The following is a 27,571-nucleotide window of genomic DNA, read 5'->3' as shown; positions in this document are numbered from 1 at the left end:
TCTGATCCTAGACTCACAGTTTACCTTGCTTTTTCTGGGGCATCATCTGTAATTATATAACATTAGGGGAACAAGACCAATGAATTTACTTTTTTATATGTTTTACAGTTTATTCAGGAGTTCTAGTTACTCAAATTACCTTAATTCTCCCCATAACATTCATTATTTTTCTTCTCTGACTCAAAGCCTTGTGCTGGTAACAAGTTAATTTTATTGAAAATAAATTCATGTACCATAAAATTATCCATTTTAAAGTGAACAATTCAGTGATACTTACTACATTCACAATGTCTGCAACCACATCCTCTGTCTAGTTCCAAACATTTTCATCATCCCAAAAGGAAACCCATTAAGCAGTTACTACCCATTTTCCCCTTCCCCTGTCTCCTGACAATCACCAATCTGTCCTTGGTCTCTACAGATTTACTTATCCCAAATATTTCACATAAAGGGAATCAAACAATATGTGACATTTTGGATCTGACTTCTTTCACTTAGCATAATGTTTTAGAGGTTAATCCACATTGTCACATGTCAGAACTTCATTCATTTTTATGGCTGAACAGTATTCTGTTGTATAATATGTACCATAATTTGTTTATCCATTCATCCACTGTTGGAAATTTGGGTTGTTTTCACCTTTTGGTTATAGAGAATACTGCTGCTATGAACATGTGTGCACATGTATTTTTTTGTCATCAAGAAATACCTGATGTCCAAAGTGGAGTTTGGGAAGGGAGAGGCACACGAGATCTAATTGTGATCATTTGTTGGGTACTGGAGTGCTCCAAAGAATTTCAGAAGAAGGTTAGTCTGTGTTTTATAGACGACAGTAAAGCCTTTGACTGCGTGGATCATGAAAAGCTGTGGGCTGCTCTGAAAGCAATGGATTTGCCTTAGCTCTTGATTATCCTGATGAGTAGCCTGTGTGGTGAACAAAGAAGCCACTGTCAGGACAGAATATATATATATAGAGAGAGAATGTTGTCCTATAGGCAAAGGTGTCAAACAGGAGTGAATTTTAGCTCCCTATCTATTTAATCTGTGTGTGGAATATATTATATGAAAAACTGGGCTAGACTCAGATGAAGGAGGAGTGAAAATTAGAAAAAATATCGACATTCTAAGATATGCAGATGACACCATCTTACTGGCAGAAAGCAGCAATGACTTGAAACAACTTCAGAGAAAAGTGAAAGAATAAAATGCCAAAGCAGGGCCGCCTTTGAACATCAAGAAAACAAAACTCATGACTACAGGAGAACTACACAACTTTAACATAGGCAACGAAGTCATTGAAGGTGTTAAAGATTTTGTGTACCTTGATTCAGTCATGAGTTTAAATGGAGACTTCTGCCAAGAAATCAAGAGAAGAGTGAGACATGGAAAGGCAGCAATGAAAGTATTAGGAGAGACCATCTGTATAGGGAAGTGTCATGAAAGACTAAGGCCAAGATTATCCAGACCCTCGTATTCCCAGTTACTATGTATGGGACAAAAGCTGGACAGCGAAGAAGGCTGACAGCAAAAAAACCCGAAAATAAATAAAATAAAATTGATTCATTTGAAATATGGTGTTGGAATACAGATACCTTGGACAGCCAGAAAGATGAATAAGTGAGTCCTAGAGCAAATTAAACCTGTAATATTGCTGGAGGCAAAAATGATAAAACTGAGGCTGTACTACTTTGGGCACATCATGAAAAGGCAGGATTCTTTGGAAAAGACAGTAATACTGGGAAAAGTAGAAGGAAGAGGGGAAAGAGGAAGACCAAATATGAGATGGATTGACTCCATGAAGGAAGACCTAGGCATGAGTTTAAGGAGCTGAGTAGGGCTGTTGAGAACAGGACATTGTGGACATCACTCATTCAAGGGTCGCCAGGAGCCAGAGCCATCTGGATGGCACATAACAACAACATCTCTATTATGGTTTTAGCTCATCTATTTAGATTGATTGTTTATTTATTTATTTTTTGCTGAGGAAGATTCATGCTAACATCTGCTGCCAATCTTCCTCTTTTTGCTTGAGTAAGATTTGCCCTGAGCTAACATCTGTCACCAGTCTTCCTATATTTTGTATGTGAGTTGCCACCACAGCATGACCATTGATGAGTGGTGTAGGTTCATGCTCAGGAACCAAAGCTGGACCACCGAAGTGGAGAGTGCTGAACTTAACCACTAGGCCAGAGGGCCAGCCCTAATCATTGATTGATTTTGAGCTAATTTTTGTATATGGTGTGAGGTAGGGAGTCCAATTTCAGTTTTTGCATGTGGACATCTGTTTTTCCCAGCACCATTTGTTAAAGAGACTATTCTTTCCCCATTGCATGTTTTTTTCACCCTTGTTGATTATCATTGATTGCAGATAATATGGGTTTATTTAAGGACTTGCAATTTTAACCCATTGGTCTATATGTCTATCCTCATGCCAGTAATGTACTGTTTTGATTACTGCAGCTTTGTGATGAGTTTTGAAATCAGAAAGTATGAATGCTCCAACTTTCTTTTTCTTTTTTAATGTTGTTTTGCTGTTCAGGACGTCTTGCAATTCTATATGAATTTGAGGACTGGCTTTTCCATCTCTGCAAAAAAGGCATTTGAGATTTTGATAGTGATTGTATTTAATCTGTGGATCATTTTGGGCAATATTGCCATCTTAGAAATATTAGTCTTCCAATCGATAAACACAAGTTGTCTTTCCAATTATTTATGTCTTTTATTCCTTTCTGCAATGCTTTGTAGTTTTAAATGTAAGAGTCTTTACCTCCTTGGCTAAATTTATTCCTAAGTTTTTTATTCTGTTGACTGCTATTGTAAATAGAAGTGATTCCTTTATACCTTTTTTTGATTGCTCATTGCTAGTGTATAGAAATACAACTGATTTTTGCTTGTTGATTGTATACTCTTTAACTGTGCTGAATTCACTTATTAACTTTAGTAGGTTACTGTAATCTTTGGGCTTTTCTATATATAGAGGATAATACTGTGTGTGAATAGAGATAATTTTACTTCTTCATTTCTAAACTGGCTGCTTTTTATTTCTTTTTCTTGCCTAATTATTCTGGATAGAATTTCCAATTTGATGGTGAATAGCAATGGTGAAGGTAGGCATCCTATCTTCTGCCTTGTTCCTAAACATAGTGGGCAACTTTTCAGTTTTTTATCATTGACTATTGTCTTAGCTGTGGGTTTTTCATAAATGCCCTATCTCATATTGAGAAAATTTCCTTCTATTACTAGTTTTCTAAAAATGATTTTAGGCACCAGCCCCATGGCCGAGTGGTTGAGTTCACATCTCTGGTTTGGTGTCCCAAGGTTTCACTGATTCAGATCCTTGGCATGGACGTGGCACTGCTTATCAGGTCATGCTGAGGTGGCATCCCACATAGCACAAACCAGAGGGACCTACAACTAGATCATCCAACTATGTACTGGGAGAGCTTTGGGAAAAAGAAGAAAAAACATGTTTTTATAAAGAAAGAGTGATGGATTTTCTCAACTGCCCTTTATCATCAATTGATGTGATCATGTGTTTTTCCTCTTGTTTCTATTAATGAGCTGTTACATTGGTTGATTTTCTTTTGTTGAGTTACCCTTACATTCCTGGGGTAAATCTCTCTTGTTAATGATGTGTAATCCTTTTGACATACTGAATAATTTGGTTTGATAATTTTTAAAAAATTTATTCTGCCATTCTCTACTACTATTTCATTTGAGGATTTCTGCATATATATTCATAAGGAATACTGATAAGTTTTCTTCTCTTCTTTCTGTGTAGATTCGGATCAGGATGATTCTAACCTAATAGAATGAGTTAGTAAGTGTTCTCTCCTCTTCTAGTTTTTGGAAGAGTTTAAGAAGGATCAGTGTTAATTCTTCTTTAAGTCTTTCATAGAATTCACAGTTGAAGCCATCTGCTCCTACACACACACAAAAATAATGTCCCATTGCCTTCTGGCCTCATAGTTTTCTATAAGAAATCTGCTGTTAAACCATTTGAAGATCTCTTGTATCGGTGAAGTTGATTCTCTTGCTACTTTCAGGTTTGTATATTGTCATTGTCATTTGGCAATTTGATTATGATGTGTCTCAGTCTGGATCGCTCTATGTTTATTCTTCTTGGAGTTCTTTGTGCTTCTTGAACATATAGATTCATGGCTTTTATCAAATTTGGCATGTGTTTGGGCATTATTTCTATGAATATTCTTTGTGCCCCTACTTTCTTATCTTTACTCTTGGGATTCCCATTACACTTATGTTGGTATACCTGATGTGATTCCACAAGTCTCTTAGATTCTGTTTATTTTCCTTCATTTTTTTTCTTTCTGCTCTTAAGAACAGATAATTTTACATGACCGTTATTCCAATTCACTGGTTCTTTCTTCTCCTTTGTCAAATCTAAGATTGAAATCTTTTAGTGAGTTTTCATTTCTGTTATTGTAAATTTCAACTCCAGAGTATATGTAGGTTTAAAAAAATAATTTCTATTTCTTTACTGTTATTCTCTATTTTTTCATACATTATCCTCCTGGTTTTCTTTAGCTCTTTGTCCATGATTTCTTTTAGTCCTGTGAGTATATTTAAGACAGTCAATTTAAGTCTTTGTCTAATAAGTAAATTATCTGTGCTTCTTCAGAGTCGATTTCTGTTAACTTCTTTGTGAGTGAACCATACGTTTTTGAGTTTTTTGCATGCTTCAAATTTTTGGTTGAAAATTGTACATTTTGAATATTATTATGTGGTAACCCTGGAAATCAGATTTTTTCCCTCTCTTCAGGGTATATTTTTGTTGCTTACTCTAAGCTATAGCTGTTCTTTTTTTTTTAGTTGACTTTTCTGATGAATTTGGTAGTATGTGCTCTCTGAAGTATCTGTTCTTTTGGCTTGTATTCAGCTAATGTTTTCACAAAGAATTTCTTAAATGCTAGGAGTCTAAAGAGGGGTAGAAAAAAAAGATGAGAAAAACAACCCAAGAAAAACTTAAAAAAAGAGAACAAACAAACTCTTCCATTGTTTTAGATTAGTTCTGTCCTGGGGCACTTATTCAACACTTAGCCAAGTCATTTACAACTCTGCCCTAGCCTTCACGTCCTGCTTGTACCAAGTCTAGAGATCAGCCAGAGCTGAAACCACAGGGTCTTCTCACATATTTTCTGAGAATGCATTCTGCTCTGGTTGTGTACAAGGCTTTCTAAATTCCCTAATCTATGTAGGTATTTTGAATTTCTAACTTCCCATTGAAGACCTCTCCCTGGCTTTTCCTCTCAAGCTTTGGGTACTTATTTTATGCTTTAACTGTATCTTTTCTGCAGGTAGCTGGGGCTTGTTCATTTGCCATACAATGTTTTTGAGGAATACTAGTTGCTTTATTCCCCTGAGTGTTCTCAGTGAGGCATAACAAAAATAAGTGCTTTGTGTCAGAACTTTAGGTAGCACAAGATGGTTTAGAGCAAGAAAACACAATTCTTTAAGAATAAGATCTTCTCTGCTCCTCCAGAACACAAGGACCAGGGTCCTATACTCCAAATGCAGGTTGCTGACTTAAAGATTACCACCAAGCCAGGGAGGTGATTGGAATAACGGCGAATAAAAATGCCGCAAAGCTTTCTTACTGTTTTTAAGTTGATTTTTTCTTGATTCAGTGCTTGGTTGATTTTGTAAACTATTGACTATTTTCTAGCATTTTAGCAAAGTTTATTCTGACAGTTCTGCTTGATTTTTTGACATTTCTGTGGGGAAATGGCCTCTGGAGCCACCTACTCCTCCACATTTACTGATATCACTCTGATAACAGACTTTACTAATTTATGTGTATATTGGCCTTTGTCCTTTATCATCAATCTGAGTTCTCTATTATATTTGAAGCCCTCAAGCATTCCATCTATGTGATTCCCTACACTTACTGTATCATCCATAATCGTTTGTAGTATCATTAAAAACTGAGTTTTCAGTAAATATTCACCAGTGAAAAATTTATCCAATTATTCACTTGCATTAAAAATTAGAGAGTGGGGGCTGCCTCAGTGGCACAGCAGTTGGGTTCACATGTTCCGTTCCACTTCTCGGTGGCCCAGGGTTCGCCAGTTTGGATCCCTGGTGCAGACATGGCACCACTTAGCAAAAGCCATGCTGTGGTAGGCATCCCATGTATAAAGTGGAGGAAGATGGGCATGGATGTTAGCTCAGGGCCAGGCTTCCTCAGCAAAAAGGGAGGATTGGCAGTAGGTAGCTCAGGGCTAATCTTCCTCAAAAAAAAAAACATAAAAAAAATTAGAGAATGTCAGTGAAATATGTTGTGAAAATTCTTGATGATGAACTTAATAGTAATATAATAGAGTATGATTATTAAGTCTGCTGATGTTAGCAAATGAAAAAGAAAGTCCACATCTATAGAGATCCAGAATAATATTTACTGTAATCTTTGCAGTTTGAAATGTAAGTAAAAATAAACTTAATAAAATACACAATAAAGTGCACACAGTAGAGCTCAGTGTGGGGACTTTAATTATTGAGGACTTCAAATGTTTTCTGGGTGTTGAATTATACCTATCAATATTTAAAGGATTAGAGATTAAAAATTAATTTGAGATTTAAAAAAAATTTAATTTATTAAAAATGGAACTAATAAAACTATTCCATGTATATATACATATCATATAATAAAAAATAACTGTTTTCCAAAACAAAAATAATTAATGAGAAAAATGGCATTATTTTATATTTTTGCAAATCTGTTTAATGTCTGGCTGAATAGAAGACATCGGCATTCTTATATGTGCTCCTGTGTTAAATCTTTTGCAAGAGATTGTTTTTGTTGAAGTATATGAAGGAATTCTGGCCTGAGAAATATATGTAGTTATAAATGAAAGACATATTTTAATATCCTTTTCACATAATTGTAGATGTCCTTCCTTGATACTTCTTGAAAACTTGACAGGTGGTAGATTCTTGAAGGTTAGTTGCAATGTGGAATCTGAAACCTTGTCAATAAAATATCAGTACTCTATTATATTAAAATCCATTGGTCCATCTTTTACTTTGAAAGGATCTTTTACCTATGCATTATTCTGTTACATCATGCATTGGTCATTTGGAAAATATTAGTTCACTGATTTATGCAGATCTTCCAAATGTTGGTGGAGATTATACACAACATAACAAAACAAAATACATCACTGTTGATACCATCAGTAACGTCACTGATGATAGCACTAGAAAATTCTCACTAGAAAAGTATGGGAAAACAGTCAAATTCAAACTGGAGAATACGAATTTTCCAAAATGTTTTTTTGGAAAGCAGTTTTTTTCTTGAAAGCTTTGATTTTATCATTTGTAACAAATACGGTATGTTTTTTCTTTACATTAGAGGTTCAGTTCATTCATTTTGAAGCAAAACATTTGTCAAATACTGAAATCTTAATAATCATAGTTTTTATTCATACTTTCCACTAAAAATGGTGTTCCATGAATAAAAGCAGTTAGTTCAGTTCGTAGCTCAACCGTCTGCCCACATGCTTTTCCTTGAGACAACCGTCATGTTGGTATACAGCAGAAGTGGTTTTGTTTTTGTTTATGCGTACTTCAGATTTCACCACACAGATATGAAAGAGCTCTCAAGTATTGAGATTTAATACAATTAACAATTTTTAAAACAGTATCAAGGAAGTTCTTACATGAACTGGATTTCTTAAAATTGAGAGTATATGACAGTAAAGAATAGAATGACGGTAGTTTGATGCCACAGTGTTGATGCACAGTAAGATGTCTAGAGATTCACTGTTGGTTTTGCACTGAGTGAAGATTTCAACCCAATGTAAAAGGAGGATTATGCTTTAGTATTATTATGAATATAATTTTGACTTTAGGACCCCTGTCTACCAGTTGTTCATAAATCGTGCTCTACAAACCTCTACTGTAGGGTTAAATAAAGATATGAAACAAAAATTTGCTTATGATGATGTGATTGAAACAATCAGCATACCTGAGGGAGGAACTTAAACCGGACTGTGTAAGAGCTCAAAGGCTCAAAGTAGAGTCATAGTACTTTAGGGTGAAAAGAAGACATCACTCAAGGGTGTGAGTGCTTGCGTGTGTGTGTGTCATTGTGTGATTTTCCTTTACTTCTCACAATGTGAAAGGTCTTTGTGCAAGTACATTTCTCATATTTAGGTTTACTACTCAAATTCAGGAGATGATGATTTGAAAAAGGTCTCAGAAACAGGTTTGAGAATGATTAGCATTTTGAATAATTGACTAATTTGACTAATTAAACCTCTGAGTAAATCCTAAAGCTCTTGATTTACTTACTCAAGAGGTGCCGAGTTTGAGGTAGAATTTAATAAGTCCTTCAGAATCTGAAAGTGCATTCCTTATTTGATGAGCACTTAAAGTCTCTGTGGAAAACAAGGAGAACTAGTGCAAAACACAACAGAAACTAGGGGATCTTAGAAGCAAGCTACCTTATGGGCCATTGTGTATGTGTGCGTGCGTGCGTGTGTGTGTGTGTGTGCTTCCAATGAAATTCTACGTGAAGAAGTCAAACATGCCAAAGCAAATCTGTGCTAGTTGGAGAGTTCTAACCACATAACCCTCCCCTTCCCCCTTCTTCTCTGTCCTGAGAGAGCTTGTTAGAGTCCCTAGAACACAGCTGGCAATAGCGTAATTTAGTCCAACAATTCCTTTTTATAATTGAAGAAACTGACGCCTCAATACACTGAGTGATCTAACCAAGGGCATATATGCTAGGTAAGGGTTGAACTAGGACTAGAATATTACCTCCCAGCTCTGATTGCTGTTGTTGCAGCATTATTGCTTGTTCCTCTTTGAGAACAGAGAATGGGACAGTAGGTTCATAACTGTGTGTTGGAAACCTTAGAGAAGATGGATGCCTTGTAGGAGGCAAAGTTCGTGCAGTCTATATTTCAGTACTTAACATTAAGTGTAAATTTCCTCAAAATTCTCCCCATGTATGATGAGAAAAGGTGCAAGGTGGGTAGGGGGAGGGTATATAATACCTTATTTGCCAGTCATCTTTCTCATTCTATTCAGTAAAGACACAACTTTGGTCATAATTTAACTTTCCACATAACTGAATTTTTAAAATGCACTTTTTATAATTAAAATATGGCTTTCTATATGAAAGCCACGTGCTGGAAATATACTCAAGAAGGAAAGAACATTCAGTGGAAGATAATCTGATTTAGGAAATAAATTCAATTACAACAGTATATATTACTAGAATTTGTAAGATATCAGGTCCGTCTGAATCAAAAGTAATTTGAGGGCCGGCCTGGTGGCCCAGTGGTTAGGTTCACATGTTCTCCTTCTCGGCGGCCCAGGGTTCGCCAGTTTGGATCGCTGGTGCGGACACGGCACCACTTAGCAAAAGCCATGCTGTGGTAGGCGTCCCAGATATAAAGTAGAGGAAGATGGGCCTGGATGTTAGCTCAGGACCAGTCTTCCTCAGCAAAAAGGAGGAGGATTGGCAGTAGTTAGCACAGGGCTAATCTTCCTAAAAAAAAGTAATTTGAGGTGGTAGAATTGATGAGGAATTGACCTCTTTGTTCAAAAATTTAGCTATTGCTATACCAAGATATTAGACAGAGCAGGAAAAGGCAAAACGTAAAAATAGAAGAGGAAACTCCTGGCATGCCAAGAGGAGCAAAAGTAATTATCTAGGACTATAAAATAGATGTTACCCGATACACTAATTCCTTTTGTGCTTTTGCTTGAATGGGTAAATTGGTGTTCACAATAATACTAAGTGACAAGCTGCTTGAAGTTTCCTTCATTGACAAGACTGATTTATAATTTATTATTTGCATGATTCATATTTTTAACCTTACAAATTCAACATAGTCAAATGCACTTCCTTCAAAAGGAGACTTCTGAGTAAATTTTACATTTTACCAAAATTTTCCATTAACTATAAAAAGTGACTCAACACTGCTTCTGGTAGGGTAAATGTGAAAACACACGTGGAAACATTTTGGCTGAAGAGACCAATGATGAAAGAGATGAATATTCCAAAAGAACAAAAAACATCTTTTTTTTGTGGTTCTGGAATTGAAAGATTCAACTGTGCTTCATTTTGGCCTATACATTTTAATCATAATAATGACAATGGCTGACATTAGATGACCTGAGTGTTTTGCCTAATTATTTCCATATTTGACCTCATTTGTTAAAAAAGAAAATGTAGCTTGTACCAGGACATATTTTGTGATTTTTTTCTGTTCCAATGATATGTACTTTTATTCCTCACATTTACGTTATGAACTATGTAATTCCTTAAGTGAGAAAAAGTAAACCTGTGTTGATTTTCTCCGTGATAAATTAGGAAATGTTAAAAAGAACTTGGGATCTTGTATCTGATCTCAAATGACAATTTTGACAAGATTTAGTCTGCTGTGTAGTGTTTCAGCATTCTAGCGAAAGAAAACAAATGGGAAAAAAGATGAAAAATAAGAGAGGAACTAATGCTTCAGTTGTTAAGTAGTAAAATAAAACTTTGAAGGTCTCCTGACTGGTTAGGGAACATACAAACAGCAAATGTTTTGAAAAGATCTGGAATTTAGCCATGACTGCTATGATTTATATTCTGTGTCTTCAACTGGGTATATAAAGAAATGCAGAAGGGATGGTATCCTTTCAATGAACTTTAAACATTCAATAGTGTATAAAATGGAAATGCACTAGAAGGCTAGCCTGGACTGAAACTAAACATGGAAAATGAGAATAAGTTTTAAGAATAAATATAGATTTAAACAGCAGTGGGAAAGAAAGGTGGTAGTGCATTGGGCATCCAGAGAGAAGAGAGAATCACATGAACAGAAAGGGGAAATGGCTTTGTTCTTTTTGTGGGAAATTCTGCATAACTGCCTGATTAGATTTTTCTTATTACTGTTTTAACAAGAAATTATTTCAAATAGGATTTAAATTAAAAGAAATATTTTTGAACCTCTGATGTCAAGAGTAAACTAGATAAAAAGTAACACAATTAGTTTCAGTAAAGAGAAACCGAGAACTGAAAGTCATAAATTAGTTTTTCTTCAGTTCAGTACTGAAGAACTTTCTTTTTTCTTCTAAGATTATGCAGCCAACGTATTTCAAAAGGCCATTTAAAAGCAAGATTGGATTTTTGGAAAAAAGCACAGAAATACCAATACCAATATATGATCTTAAATGACAGACTAGAGTAGACAAAAAGACATGGAGTGGTGAATTATTTAATGTCATTTCTGTTACTACATTCCTTCATGTTGCTAAGATTCTATATCTTGTAACTGTTTAACAAATTACTCTATTTCCAGTTCTTTAAATACTTGTGATTATTGTTATGCTTTGAATCTCATTGGTTTTCTGATGCTATTCATAATTATAACCATAATCATAGGGTCCTATTTGGTTAATAAATGTTTAGCCTTCCCCCCCGTGGGTTTTTTTTTTTTTTTTTGAGGAAGATTGGCCCTGAGCGAACATTGGTGCCCATCTTTCTCCACTTTATATTTGGGATGCCTGCTCCAGCATGGCCTGCTAAGCTGTGCATAGGTCTGCACCCGGGATCTGAACTGGCGAACCCTGGGCCACAGAATCAGAACATGAGAACTTAATTACTACACCACTGGGCCAGCCCCATGGTTAGCCTTTTAATAGCAGCTGTTAACACATATTAGGTTTTCACACTTGCACACATGTATACACACTCACGTATATATACACACATCAGAGAGGTATTGCATATATAGTTACAAAATGACTAGAGATAAGATATGTTACCCAGTGCCTTACGAATGAAGAATAAGGTCCATGAGAGGTGAATATTAAATTTAAGTAATCTTTTGTTGATATTAGGGAATAGGTAGTGATTTCAGAATTTCTTCCTCTGAAGATTTATAAGAAAGCAGCTTTACTTAAGGGATCTCTTTTAAAATTATTTGCAATCTAATATCAGTTTCCTGCTGAGCAACCTTCTCAGTGTTGATTAAGATGAATGAGTGATGTCCAGGATTCTCTGTTTGCTAAGTGTGTCCTTGGAGTTAAAGTGCAGAGAAAACTATTAAAATGTATAAAATAGTAAGATTTCTCCAGATGATCCTAACATAAATTAAGTTCCTGAGAAATCAGGTTGTAATGTGAGTTATAAATCCTTGCTGATGAGGTGTGGTAAGGGGAGTTGTAACATTAAACACCACACAACAATGAGCAGAGGGTAAATTGGAAACTTTAGGCTGGCATGTTATAAACAATTTTCTTGAAGAAAACAAAAAAAATCCACTTTTTAGTGAATGCTGTGATGCTCTATTGGAGAAAAGAAAAGGACTGTGGCGCTGCTACCTTCATGGGCAAGTTGGAGCAGAATGGGTTGCTAATAAGGTCCAGAGGGGTGTCTACTGAGGAGCTGAATTTCAATTGGAATTCTTGTGACCAAAAGGCAATGAAGATATTCTTAAAATATCATTTATAAAATTGTATGTTATCTTTTCGCAAAGACCTAATTAATATAGTATTAAAGATAATGAAGAAAGAAAACTTATTTTGAGAGACAGTATGCTTAGAAAGTCAGAGAGATGTAGGTTCCAGTGTAACTTCTGCTTCTTGCTAACCGTGTGAACTTTGTGAAGATATTAACTTTGCCAAGCCTAAGCTTCCTCTGTGAAATGAAGACAACAATATCCAATAGGGATTTGAGAGCATTTGGAAAAGGGAGGATTGATTACAAAGAATGAGCTCCCCAAAAGATGATGATGAGACTTGGAGATAAAAGAAGATAGGAGCTAGAAGCCAGCTTCAGAGGCTACTAAAAGAAAAGCTTAATTATTCATTCTGTGTAGAAGGAAGAAGTCTTTCTTCTGGGACTGAAAAATTTAAGAGACATCAGGGATAGTGCTCAGCAGCTAAAGAAAACTTAAAGAAATGAACAAAGAAAGACGGAAAAAAAGAGAAAGGAATGAAATATATAACTTACTCTTTCAGTAATGAATAAAGTCAAAGAAATTATTCCCTAAATTACATCTCTCTCTCTCTCTGATTATTGTTTAAGAAGAAGATCTAATTACAATAATTTGAATTACTTTAATAGATTGACATTGAAATAAGGTCCAGAGACAACTGGAGTTAAAAGAAAAATTATCTTATTAAAATTATTAAACTATTCCAGATCTCAGAAAATAAGTGAAAGTCCAAAAATATTTAACAAAAATATTAAAATGTTAACTGATCAGTATAATATAAAATGGAAAAACAATGAAAAATGTAATTTTGTTCATCAAAACAGATCTAAATAAATATTTAGCATATTAATTTAGTATTATAAAAATAATAATAATTCACCATGAACAGTTGGATGTTGTAATAGAAATAGAGGGTGGTTGAAAATAGGAAATTGAATTTTTACAAATTATTTTATCAACACTTTAAAGGAGAAAAAGTATTTTTTTATATAAAAAGGACCTGAAGCGTATGATGGCATAGTAATAATTTAAAATAAAAATTCTAACTGACATAGGAATAAAAACAAATTACTCAAGAATGATAAAGATTCATTATCATAAATCAAGAAAAAATATCTTATTAAGTAATGGAATACTGAAATTGCTTCCACAATAGAGGGAAAAAACAGGAGTGTCTTTATCATTATTATTAGTCAACACTGGGTTTTTTTTGTTGTTCTTCTTTGTTTTGTTTTGTTTTGTTTGCAGGGAAAGATTCACCCTGAGCTAACATCTGTCGCCAATCTTCCTCTTTGTTTTTCCTCCCCAAATCCCCAGTGCATCATTGTATATTCTAGTTGTAAGTCCTAGTTCTTCTATGTGAGGTGCAGCCACAGCATGGTAGCTGACAGATGGGTGGTGGGGTTCCACCACCAGGAAATGAACCTGGGCCACCAAAGCAGTGAGACCACCGAACTTTAACCACTAGGCCATCACAGCTGGCTCACAACATTGTTTTTGACACTCAAACCAATGAAATAATTCAGTAAGATGAAATAAAAGCTTTTTAACAAGTGGTGCTGGAGTAGCTGGGCATCAAATAGACAACAGCAAAATAAATAAAATATAAACCTCAAAGTGATCCTCATACCATATACAAAAGTAACTCAAAATGGATTAGGGACTTATATGTAAAATGTAAAACCATGACCCTTTTAGAAAAAAAATCTAGGAGGCAATCTTCATGATTTGGGATTAGGTGAAGCATTAGAGAGCAAAACATGATTTATAAAAAGAAAAATTGATAAACTTGACCTCATCAATATTAGAAGCTTTTTCTCTGCAAAAGTTCTTTTTAAGAGGATGAAAAGATGAGGTAGAGACTTGGAGGAAATATTTGAAATTGACATCTGACAAGTAATTTCTATCTAGAAATGATAAAGAACTCTCCAAACTCAGCAGTTAAACAAAGAAACACTCAAAAACAATTTAGTTAGAAAATGGGCAAATGACATAAACAGACATTTCTATGAAGAGGATATACAGATCACAAGTAAGCAAAGTAAAAGATGTTCATAAGCTTTTAGGGAAATGCAAATTAAGACCTTAATGGGACATCAGTGTAGCCAAAAATTATAAAAAAGCACACCAGATTCTGGCGAGAATGCAGAGAAACTGAATCATTTATACGTTGCTGGTGAGAGTGTAAAATTGTACAACTACTCTAGAAAAGCATATGAGATTTTCTTGCAAAAGTAAACACGTGCTTACCATGTGACCCAGCAATTACACACTTCAGCATTTATCACCCAAAACGGAAAATCCATGTTAGCACAAAAACCTGTAAAAAATGTTCATAGCAGCTTTCTTCATAATAACCCAAAACTACAATGACAACCCAGATGTTCGTCAACAGGTGAAAGATTCAACAAACTGTGGTACATTCATACCCTGTAATATTGCTCATCAATAAAGAAGAACTGAGTATTGATACACTCAGCTAAGATAGATCTCAAGGGAATCATGATGAGTGAAAACTGCAAATCTCAAAACCTTACATGTGTGATTCCATTTATATAGCATTCTTGAAATTACAAAATTATAGACATAGAAAATAGATTAGTGGTCGCCAATGGTCGCAGAGGGAGACTATGGTAACAAAAGGGCAGCATAGGAGATCCTGCTGATGGAGCTGTTCTGTATCTTGATTGATGCTGGTCATATGGGATAAAATTGCATAAAACTAAACAGACATGCACACACACGTACACAAGAGAACACATGTAAAACTGGTGAAATCTAAATAAAGCTGATGGAGTGTATAAATGTCAGTTTCTTTTGTGATATTTATTATGCAAGATGTTACCGTATTATGAGGGAAACTGGGTGAAGAGTTTAAAGGATCTGTCTCTGTCTTATTTCTTAGAACTGCGTGTGAATCTGCAGTTACATGAATACATATATATATATATTCATTTAGAATAAGAATGAGAAATGTTCTGTTCACAATAATAACAAACTACAATTAGGACTAAATCTAACAGGAAAACTAAAGGATCTAAATGAAAAGGAGAAGATGAAATATTAATGTACATAAAATATGAATGGAATAAGTAGGTCTGAATTTAAAGCCTTAATATTACAAAATATTTAAAGTTTTCCAATTTACTGTTATAAATAGTGTTATTTTGATAAGATGTCCAATTTGGTGAGTTGAAATATGACTTTAAACCTCATATAAAAGAATGTATGTTTGAGAATTCTCAAAATATAATTTAAAATATTATTTGAAAATAAGATTATTTGGTGTGGTGCACTTACCTTACAAGGTATATTTTATGTTAACATCTTTCTAAATGATACAGTAAACAAAATATGTAGAATTTATCTAGGAACAGAAAAAATATCTTTGGAAGAGAAACAAATGTATGTGTATAATGGATATTCATATACGATAGTTAATTTTTCAATTCCATAAATAAGGATCATTTATTTAATAGACTGTTAGCATAATCTATTCTCCCACTGAAATAAAGTTAGACTCCTATGTCTCACTTTTACCTATATTAATTTTATTGGATCAAATAAATAAATGTATGTCAAATGGAGATGGTAAAATATAAGGCTCTAAGAACTTCAGGAGTTGGATTAGACAAAATGATGGCATATTTATGTAATTTTGGGAAATTTTAAATATTGAAAATTACCTATACCAAAGTCTGGTTTTATTGAGATATCTCATAGAATAAGTGGTAAAACCCTAAGAATATTAGCTAATATGATTAAAATCCCAAACTTCTATGACAGAAAATGAATTCTAGAATCAAGTTTTCTTTGGTTTGTCAAACAACAATCGTTCATCCTTTTATCTAAAATGCTCTCACTCCTTCTCTTGCCCCTGCCATTCCCTTTCTTTGTCTGTTGAAATCAGTACAGCCCAGGTCATTTAATTCTTAAATGTTTCAATAGAGTTTATTTTCTGAAGTCTTAGGTTCACAGCAAAATTAGGCAGAAAGTGCAGAGATTTCCCACAGATCACTTGCCCTCATACAGGCACAAACTCTGCCATTATCGACATCCCACACCAAAGTGATACATTTGTTACAAGTGATGAGCTTACGTTGACACATCATCATCTCCCGAAGTCCATCATTTACATTAATACTCACTCTTGGTGTTGTACATTCTCTGGCTGTGGAAAAATGTATAATGGCATGTATCCACCATTACAGCATCATGCAGAGTAGTTTCACTGCCCTAAGAGTCCTTTGTGCTCTGCCTATTTACCCTTCCCTCCCGCTAACCCCTGGCAACCATGGATATTTTCGCTATCTCCATAGTTTGTCTTTTTCAGAAGGTTACACAGTTGGAATCATGCAGTATGTAGTCTTTTCAGATTGGTTTCTTTTACTTAGTAATAGGCATTTAAGCTTCCTCTATGTCTTTTCGTGGTTGATAGCTTATTCCCTTTTATTAGTGAATAGTATCTCATTGTCTGGATGTATCACACTTTACCCATTCACCTACTGAAGGAAATCACGGTTGCTTCCAAGTTTTGGCAATTATGAATAAAACTGCTCTAAACATCTGTGTGCAGGTTTTTGTGTGGACATGACATTTGGGTAAATACCAAGGAGTGCAGTTGCTGGATTGTATGGTAAGAGTCTGTTCAGTTTTGTAAGAAACTGCTAAATTGTCTTCCAAAATGTCTTTACCACTTTGCATTCCCCTAAGCAATAGATGAGAGTTGGTCATTTAATTTTTAACTGAGGTCTTCTTCTCTGATTCTTTTGCAAGGTATTTCTCTTCCTTTCTCTGAACTCATACAGTACTCTGCATCCTTTTTCTGCTGTCTATCATGTTCTTTCTTCTTTTGCAAGTGTGAAGCCCTCAGGGCAGAGCATAGATAAGTCTCCCCACCTTACAATATTTCACTTAACACCTTGAAAATTAAGAGTCTCAGTATTTGTTAAATGAATTAAAGAATGTTCAAATTTTGGTGTGTCTGACTGTCAGGCAAATGATCAAATGTGTATCATTGCCTAAGAGCGTTTTGTTTTGCAAATCCCTATATAATCACAATGTCTTATGCTAGGGTTGGAATCAAACAATTCTCACTATAACCGCTAGTAATATTTTTTCAATTGTTTCTTAGCAATTATTTTGTGGGTTAAATGTATGGGTGATTCAAGCGAAAGGAAATTGCGTTTGAAGGCGTTGATTCTTTGCCCCCGCTTTCCAGCTGGAACAAACAAAGCTCTTGCTGCAATAAGTGTTGGACCTTTAAAAAAATATCTAATGAGGTTAGTATATATCTTTGACATTTTATTTTCAAACAGGGTGAAGTTCACAGCTGAAAGGTCACAAAGATGATTTTACACAGTAAATAAAAAATGCTGTTATTTTCCAAAGAAAATGAAATATTGCTAACTTGTGTAGAGCATCTTGCATCTAAAAGAGTGTTTACTGTGCTTACCTTTGGTAGTTAAACTGTGTTTGTCCTTTCATTTCTAAAATTTGGGAATTTAAAAGGGTAATACACCTAGTTTATGTGTCAGGGACCAATATAAATGGTTGCTCTTTATTAATATTCTGGCATTGTATTACTTGAATTTTTACACTTAACTCGTAAATGCACTTACTATTTGTATGGTGGTAATTGTTTGGTGGAACTTGGTATTCATTCTTTTTATTTGGTGAACTTCCTTCTGAGTTGGGAAGTTTTCTTTATCATATATATTCAGGGCCTTTAACTCTCTCATCTTTGGTGTTTACAGCAAAACTATAAATTTATCGTCAAAGAGAATATGTCAAAATGGTTTTGGAATGTGATGGGCTGGATTATGGTTGAATGTGAAAAATATACTGTTTTGGACACAATGCACAATAGGAATTCTTAACTGCTTTCATATTATATATCACTACATAATAAAGGATTGATCTATTAAATTTGTGCTATATCAAGACAATTTTAATATTAAAAGTAATTTATTAAAAAAGGTCATGAGAAAGACTAATTTCAAATGCCTAAAACCATGTTAAAATGGTTACTTGATATTGTCATCTAGTTAAGATTTTTTTTTTTTTTGAGGAAGATTAGCCCTGAGCTAGCTACTGCCAATCCTCCTCTTTTTGCTGAGGAGGACTGGTCCTGAGCTAACATCCATGTCCATCTTCCTCTACTTCATACGTGGGATGCCTACCGCAGCATGGCTTTTGCCAAGCGGTGCCAAGTCTGCACCCGGGATCTGAACTGGAGAACCCTGGGCCACCAAGAAGCTGAATGTGTGAACTTAACCACTGGGCCACCAGGCTGGCCCCTAGTTAAGATATTTTTGAAGCAAAATATTCCAAATTTTATAATTTGTTAGTTTTAAAAGCTAACATGAGGTAAAGGCTAATCTAAGACTTATTTTATTTTAGATGAACTCACAAATTCATCAGAAAGCAGACTGTCTTTAGAAGACCTCTTCAGGAAAGACTTTGTGCTTCATGATCCAGAAGCTCGATGGATCAATGGTATGTGAATACCTTTTCATATGTTCTATTTATTTTGAGTTTCGTGTAATTAAAATTAAAATAAGTAATGGTATTTGTCGTTAACATTTTAATTGACATTATGCTTTAAAGATTACATACATCATTTAATCAGAAATTAATACCTTGGCTTATGTTTCAGAAAACCCATTCCTAAGACAGGTCATCCATAAAATTATCCTTCAAACATTGGATTAACTGTTCTGTATCTGCTGTTTCCACATGATCATTAGTTAGGTGACTTTAAGGATGTGTTCCATCTTTAGCATTACCCTGGTAAATTTTCTTGGTCTAGAAGTATAGATTTGGGGATCCCGTATCTGAATGTAAGTGCTTGAAATGTGACAATTAAATTACTTTTCTTTTCTCTCTTTTTAAGCTTAAGTGCTACAAACTAGGGAGACTTTACAAAGTTGAAATGACTCGGAAGTGACATGGAAATATATTGTGCTTTGTCTTTTCCTGGCCTGGCAAAGAAACCACTTCAGCTTTCCTTAGGTTAATTTCTGATTTTCTTATTTTCAAAAATTAAAAAAGAAAGAAAAACATTTAGGTTAAAATAAGAAACAACCAAAAGTAAAACCACTGATTGGCTCCCTGAATTTGGTTTGTTTCTATGGAAGTTTATAGGAGGAGTTGTTGGGTAATCTACTCAGAAAGGAAAGTGTTGGTGAAGAGGAAGTCAGGTTTTCGTTTCTTAAATATTCCAATTTGCCTGATCATACTAATTACCGTGGTTAGATAGCAGTTAATCCTTGCCCTTCTCTTTATTTAGACATAAGATCTTCTCTTGTTTTCAAGGCATTGAGTAGATTATTTGTATGATAGATAAAAGGAGCTTTGCTTTTTTATCTAGTAAAGATCATCTCACTTACAGTGTATTCTTTCTTCTCTAATATTCTAATTAAGTGTATTTCTGCCTGTGAATTAAGTGTTAATTTATGGAAGAATGTAACTTAATTCATGAGGGCAGGACATCATACTTGTTTACCCAGCACTGACACAGTTCCTGAAGATCAGCAAGCACTTAAGATTTGTTTTTTGAATAAATAATTGAATGCATGCATTTAGTTGAAGTCTAGTGTTATTTTCCATAAACTCAAGTTTCATTTGAAATTGCTGGGGAGATGAGTGTGTATTGTGGTGATAGCATTACAGATAGAGAAAACCACATAGCCATTTTCATTTTGAATTGTGCATAAATTTACGACTTGCCATATTGTTGCCTTTGTGCTATGACCATCTCAAGATGAGAACTATGACTAACGAAGCTTAATAAAAAAGATATATCATTACCAAACCCATGCGTCTCTCATAAGTCATTCTCCCAATGTGCCATCATAATATTGTAAGTCATCTTTTTACTTGCTAGAGAGCATTTTCTATTGAAGGAGATGATGTGAAAAGTTGTGAGTCATTAGCTTTGAAATGCTGAATAATATTCCATTTTATTTGCCATTATTTTGGCCAAACTGTAGAAATTTGTGTAGTCCTTGACTTTAGAAAGCAAGAAAAAATCATGGACCTCATCTCCCTTCTTAGGGAAGCTTAGACTATATGAGTAGGCATTTGCTCAAGTGTATAAGTCATACTTTGATATCTAAGTGACTAAGGACAGGATGGATATTTAAATAGTGAACTGCATGCTAAATTAAGCCACATTTCAATATCTAGGACACACATTCTACTCTTAACACTTCATAAGATACCAAAATAATATATTTGGAGTTAATCTTTTTGATAATTTTCCAGTAGTTTCTTTACCAATCATTGATAAACTTGATCTTGAGAAAATATCCTGGGACAAAGCTGCAATGTTATTATTATATACCAAGCAAAACCTAAGGTCTATAATATTTATAAAAGAATTTGACATAAAACAACCTTTTAAACTGGATTAAATAGAATCTAAGTTCTCAGAAGAATGCAATCTTTATAAATACCACTGAAGGAATTGACTCACTGTCAGTAGATTGCATGCACTGGGTTGTTTTTTGAGTAGTGGACTAGATTTGTGCTCGTTCACTCTCCTTATCCAACCCACATCTCTGTTCTGGCAATCACTAGATACTTGGCTTATTTATGTATTTCTCATATAGCCAGAAAATTCTGTGGGAACTACACGAATAAAATGTGTAACTTCGGCCTCATTATCACAGATTATATCCAAATGTAAAATGTGAGCTTTCTCTTTATTCTCATGAGATGTCTCACCAGGTTTTCTTAGTATATAAGTAGGTTGAAGGAGTCCAAGGTAAGCTCATTTGGAAGCTTCATTTAGTTCTTGGAGGTCACCATAGGACCACTTAGTTCATTACTGATCAAGGGGAAAGAGGGAGTCCAGACGGCCCTGACATGTGCAGGTTGTAGTGCAGCGATGTCATTCATTATGGTGGTTCTCAAATAATATATCTGTGAATGTCACTGAAGCCTTGGATGGATGCTCGTGTTCATGGTTAGCTTAACAACTGCCTTCCCCCGAATGTGCTCGTATCCTTGGAATCTCCATTTTTATAGCATCTTCTTTCTAGTTAAGTCACCTTGAAACCTGGAAATCCATCTTATTTAACATTATTCATCTCTCTACATACATTTGATGATCAATCAATCATCAGAGAAAGATCTAACATTAATTGAGTGCCTTCTATGTTAGGCTTTGTGTTAGATGCTTTATATACATATTTCACATATAGTATGAAAAGTTAAAATTATTAACCCCAGAGAACTGAGGTTTAAGGAAAAAACTTGTCCAAAAACATAGCTGATAAGAGGTGGAGCCTACTTTAATCACTATGTCTAAGTAGAAAACCTACCGTCTTTCGTTGTTATGCTCTTAGATGCCGTTCTTAATATCTAACACATATATCAACTACCTTTTTGACAATGTCATTGTTAAAGATCATGTTGTTATTAGTCTTTTCCTCTTGAATACTGCAGTAATGTCATTTCCCCAGGTACATCCATATAATGGTAACTCTTGTCAACAAAATAAAGATGTAGAAGCACATTTGTTGACATTCTTATGATATAAAAAGTGAACAATTTGTTTATTCCGTTTTTTCTAAATTTTCTTTAAAAAAGTGTACATTTATGCAGTTTTTATAACTAATTAAGAAGAAAAAATTGCTCTCCTCTTTTTTAGTCTCATGGATCTTTAATTCTTCTAGCAGTTTCCTGTCAATAGAATTTTATAAGACTTAGCTCAAAATGGTTAATGCATTTCTCAAAAAACATCAGAAGAACCCCGTTGCCAATTGAATCAATTCCAAGCTCCTCTCTTTGTATTTCAAGCCTCTCGTTATCAAGGGCAGCCTTTTTCCTGCTACTCTATTTTACATTATATTTTGGGCACATTGAACTACTTGATATTCCTCATCAGCCTCAAAAGCTTTCTTGACTCTGTGCCTTTGCCCAGACTATCTTCTCTACCTGGAATCCCTTCCCCAATCTGAAAGCCCAAATTTTATCCCACTAGAAACCTGATGCTCGGGTGCAAAGGCAACGCCTCTTCTTCTTCCTGCCAGCTGTGAGGAACGGCATCTTCCTCTGTACTCTAGGATTTGAGTCTCCATATAAAGATTTCTGCCTTGTTATAATCACAACGTTGTCTAATCGCCTCTAAGACCTTGCTTCTAAAACTATTGTGAAAGACTATTATTTTAAAATTTAACTCATTTGTTTTTATTTCCAATTTGGCATGAATCAATACCTTTGTAAAATACAAGATATTATAAATAACTATAAAAATAAAATGATAAACGGATATTTTAAATACAACCAAGAATTTTATCTTATTATATTCCACAGTTCTAAAATTGCATTTCAAAAATATTATAACTACAATCATAATATTGGAATAAAAAAGAACTTCAAATATTACTTTGTTTGAGAGAGTATAGAGGCAATTAATAGGATTGATGTTACACTCATAACTTTTTGTTATTCCTAAATCAGAATTAAACAAATATTGAGAGAAATAGTGATTATTCACATTAAATGCCTATTCTCAGATTTGGAAGTGGAACTGGCATATCAGTATTTAAAGGTTTTAATAAATGAGCTTGTTTCGTTCTTGTTAAGTTGACTGATTTAGTGTTATATTGATGACAACACTACTCACCGGGGATAATGTATATCTAGACTGCTCCTATTTTTTGTTTTAATAATACTCACAGCAGAGAAGAAATCAGTCTCTAAAATAAGGATATGGTAAGGGATGAAGAAATTTTAAAGTAATTTTAGTAATCTCAGGATATTCACTTTAAGCTTTTATCCAAAATGAATCAAATGATACTGTATTTTTAAACTTTAGCTTCAACTCTTTACCACCAGCCAATTTCAAAATTTATCTTGTAGAGTAGACATCATTTAAATTAACTTCTGATCAAAAAATAGATTTTAGATTTTAAGTACTTTTGGGTTACAGTGGACAAACTAACGTTAAATTATAACATCACGTACAAGGTTCTACTGTATATAGCTAGTCCGTCACTGGTTCACCCACTAGTTCACCTGCTTAGTGAGACTGGTCAGCTTATCATGCATTTTGGATCTTGCAGCAATGTCAAATTGCTATGAAAGTTTCTGAATGCTTACTCTCAGTTCAACTTATCTCATTGTGGGTCAGTGGCCAACACTTCCCAACTGGATGTAGTCTGCCAACATCACTCTTAGGGCAGCTCTGACCTAGGGGACAGTAAACCTTAAGGAATAGGACTTGTGTCACATTCACTTTTGAGTCACCACAACAATTAGCACCATGCTTGGACTCAACTAGCATTCAATAAATAGTTTAGTTAGCCTAATGAGATAAACTATTATATTTTCCTTGATATACAAAGGTGAGCCCACTTGATCCACAATCAGTAGAGGGCTCATTTCAGTTCTTTTGCTCATACTGTGCATAGATTTTTCTCTGATCTATACAAACCTGTCCTTCCCAACGTTCATCCAGCATGTGAGTTGTTGCACACTTTTTTGAAAAATGGCTAGCTGGGATGAGTGATAATGTGTGAGGCTCTGGATTTAATTATGATCTTATTGGAGTCATGTTGGAGCTGTTTGAACTCATTTCCCACATGATATTCCAACACAGATATTTAAACCTGTTATCTTTAAATGAGGTATGACAGTATGACATATTGATATAGGAAAGTCATTAAAATGAGACAATCTAGGGCCTTGCAGCAATTTTTTAGGCCTTCTGAGGCTTCTTTTTTCTTCTAAACTGGAGATAGTAGTTCTTATAGGTAGAAGCTTAGTGAAAATTAAATAAGCAAAAACATGTAAAAAGCAAAGATAATAAAAGATAAAGGCAAAAGAGAAAATATAAAAAAAAATAAGTAAAAATAGTCTGTAGACTTACAGATCTTCAGATGGTAGGGCTCCTGATAACTGCTTTTAGAGATGCTCTGAACACTTGATATTTCTTCTGGGTTTTTTTGCTGAGCAAGATTTACCCTGAGCTAACATCCACTGCCAATCTTCCTCTTTCTTTTGTATGTGAGCCACCACCACAGCATGGCCACTGACAGATGAGTAGTATAGGTTCACACCCAGGAACTGAACCCGGGCCACCAAAGCCGAGTGCACCAAACTTAAGTACTAGTCTACCAGGGCTGGCCCTTGATATTTCTTTATAAATGCTCCTGGAAGTCTACCTGGTGGCCAGGGTATTAAAATGTGAAAAGCTATTGTTGAAATGTTTTTCATGAAAAATAAAACAAATTATTGTAAATGTCAGTGATCTTAACAATAATTAAGGGAACTTAGAGGAATTAGATTCATAATTAGGGGAATATAACCAACAAATCTAGTCTATTATTGTTTGTTTGTTTGGCACTACTTTATCATGCATAGAATTTTTGTCTATCAGTTTAATTTGGAGAAACTGTTGGATTTCTTTGTGTGTGGGGAGCTGATTACAATTCTGACAGCATTATTGCTCTCCTGTTAGTCTGTGCTTAACAGACTAACACAATTTCAACTCTTATTTTTTATTTTCTTGTCCAAAACTTTTTATTTTGTATAATCATCAACCAAACTGATATTTAAATAAGGTAGAATTAAATTCATAACTATGAGATTTTTGAGGATAATTTATATGTTTATTCCAGCAAAATTTATAAGGAAAAATATTGAATAGATAATGTGTGCAAAAGTAGGTAGATGATTAGATAAATTATTTTAAATTTGTTTAATGGAACAATGTACTGCCATTAGAACTGATCTTTTGAAAAACATTAATGACATTAGAACATTCTTGGAATAAGATGTCAAGCAAAAATGGCAGAATACAGAATTATATCCACAGTATATTCATAATTGCATCACATGCATGCATACACCTGTAGATGCAAAGAAAATGATATCAGAATTAAATATGTAATTATATTAAATAATTTTCTGATAGAGTGATTATGAGTTAACTGTTTTTTATTTTTTCTCTTTTTTACCTATTTTTCCAAGTTTGCAACAAGTATGTTGTTATTTCCATAACATGTAAAGAACTGCTAAAATTATCCTTAAAATATGAACACTTTCAGCTAACCAAATATTTATTGTATTACTATTTAGGGGACTTATTTATTATTTGAAAACAAGTTAGTGATGCGATTTAAAATGATGAGAGTTAAGGATGTCTGGCAGAGGGTGAGGGGGGTGGAGCCTAAAAAATGTGAAAGAGGACACTAGCAATAGTTTCACCTGCAGTCGGCCTAAAACAGCTTTCCCCTCAGCCTGATGCTGGAATGAAAGACAGACTATGCTCTTTCTGTCCAAAGACCAACAGGAGAGAGAGGGACAGAGAGGAGCATGGGGTTGTTACTGACCTTGGGAGAACGAGAATGTTCTCAGAGCAGCGATGGGCTATCTTAAGGGCTGTGGAGTCTTAAAATAAGCAGTTTACTCCCTTGTCTCCCAAGGGGCTGAGACACAATATTCCCTGTAGTTTATGATGTTCTTTTTTTCTGCCAGTAACATAAACATGTAGAGAGCTATTGAAATCATGACCTCCCTAGTTCCTAATTGAGAGCTTAGAGAATTGAAAATTAAGTTAAGAATATAATTAATTGTTGTCATGGCTACAGTTCATCTTTTTTCAGAGTAATGTATGTCAAAGCATCTTACTATCAAGAGTGGATCATTTCCTGCCAAATTTAACTAAATACTTACAAAAGTATATCACTAAAGCATATTTGCTTTTCTGCAGATTACCAAAAATGTTTTCTTTATTGCTATATGATTTATATGTTACATTATGCTTTTGCCTAAGTTTAAATTAAGTTAATCTATATTAAAAGTACTTGAAATCATACTATAGCGATCTTATATACTAACTGCAAACATTCAAACTTTTCTTTGAAATTTGAATCTAAATAGTTTTATTTAAGGAGATGTTTTTAAGATTTCAGCTTGTCTTAAATTGACAATATTTATACTAAACACTAGAGAGAATAGGGAAAAAGACTTACTCATAAAATCCAGTCTTAACATTTCATGGAAAAAATGTTTTCAGGAAAAGAATATTTCTACATTTAGGATTACAATGATTGCTTGAGAGTATTTAAAGAGAGAGTTGGAAATATAAACCAAACTTTAGATTAAGAGATCTAAACTTTCATGTTACAACTTTTACTTTTTGAAATAGAAAACTTTATTTTTATTTTTTTCTAAGATGTTATTTTTTCCTTTTTCTCCCCAAAGCCCCCCAGTACTTAGTTGTATATTCTTCGTTGTGGGTCCTTCTAGTTGTGACATGTGGGACGCTGCCTCAGCGTGGTTTGATGAGCAGTGCCATGTCCGTGCCCAGGATTCGAACCACAGAAACACTGGGCCGCCTGCAGGGGAGCGCGCGAACTCAACCACTCGGCCACGGGGCCAGCCCCTATTTTGATTTTTAAAAAAAGGCAAAAAACGGGCCAGCCCTGTTGCTGAATAAGTTCCACGCACTCTGCTTTAGCAGCCTGGGGTTGATGGGTTGGGATCCTGGGCACAGACCTGCTCCACTCATCAGCTGTGCTGTAGAGGCATCCCACATACAAAGTACAGCAAGATTGGCACAGATATTAGCTCAGGGCTCATAGTCCTCAAGCAAAAAAAAAAAAAATGGAGGACTGGCAATGCATGTTAGCTCAGAGTGAATCTTCCTCACAGACAAAAAAAAAGGGAAAAAAAGATTGAGTGGGATGAAACAGTTGTGCTTAGAGTTCATCAACAAGGATTATTGAGTTCCAACTGTGTGCTCTGCCCAGGATTTTTATATTCCAGGTGGGATCTGTTGACACTTGAACGGTTTGCAGTAAAATAAATAGTGTTCTCATAGTCACAGTACGTTCTACACAATTATGATTGGTCTTGGCTTTGTTGGCTCAGGAACTGGATTTGTCAGCAGAAATACAGATTAACAGACACTTTCCATCTATTTTTTCCATCTATTTATCATCTATTCTTTTATTTATTCAACATATATTTATCGAACATAGCCAAAAATTCTTCTAGATACGAGGATATAAAGATGAATAAACACAGCCTTTTGCTCAAGGAAATTATGAATTTAAAGTACACAGTATCTTTTCTTATATCTACAGCTTAAAGAAGTG

General features: G+C 34.6%; 1 protein-coding gene across 1 annotated transcript in view; it reads left to right on the top strand.

The window, feature by feature from the left end:
- Window positions 1-27,571, top strand: part of DPP10 (dipeptidyl peptidase like 10) — a 610,898-nt gene that overhangs the window by 161,678 nt on the left and 421,649 nt on the right. Inside the window, exon 3 of the mRNA XM_046659152.1 lies at window positions 18,858-18,953. Coding sequence (XP_046515108.1) covers window positions 18,858-18,953 — 96 coding nt within the window. The remainder of the gene's footprint in view (window positions 1-18,857; window positions 18,954-27,571) is intronic.

The sequence above is a fragment of the Equus quagga genome, chromosome 4 (assembly GCF_021613505.1).
Source record: "Equus quagga isolate Etosha38 chromosome 4, UCLA_HA_Equagga_1.0, whole genome shotgun sequence".
Lineage (NCBI taxonomy): Eukaryota > Metazoa > Chordata > Mammalia > Perissodactyla > Equidae > Equus > Equus quagga.
This window is presented reverse-complemented; position numbering and strand designations above follow the sequence as displayed.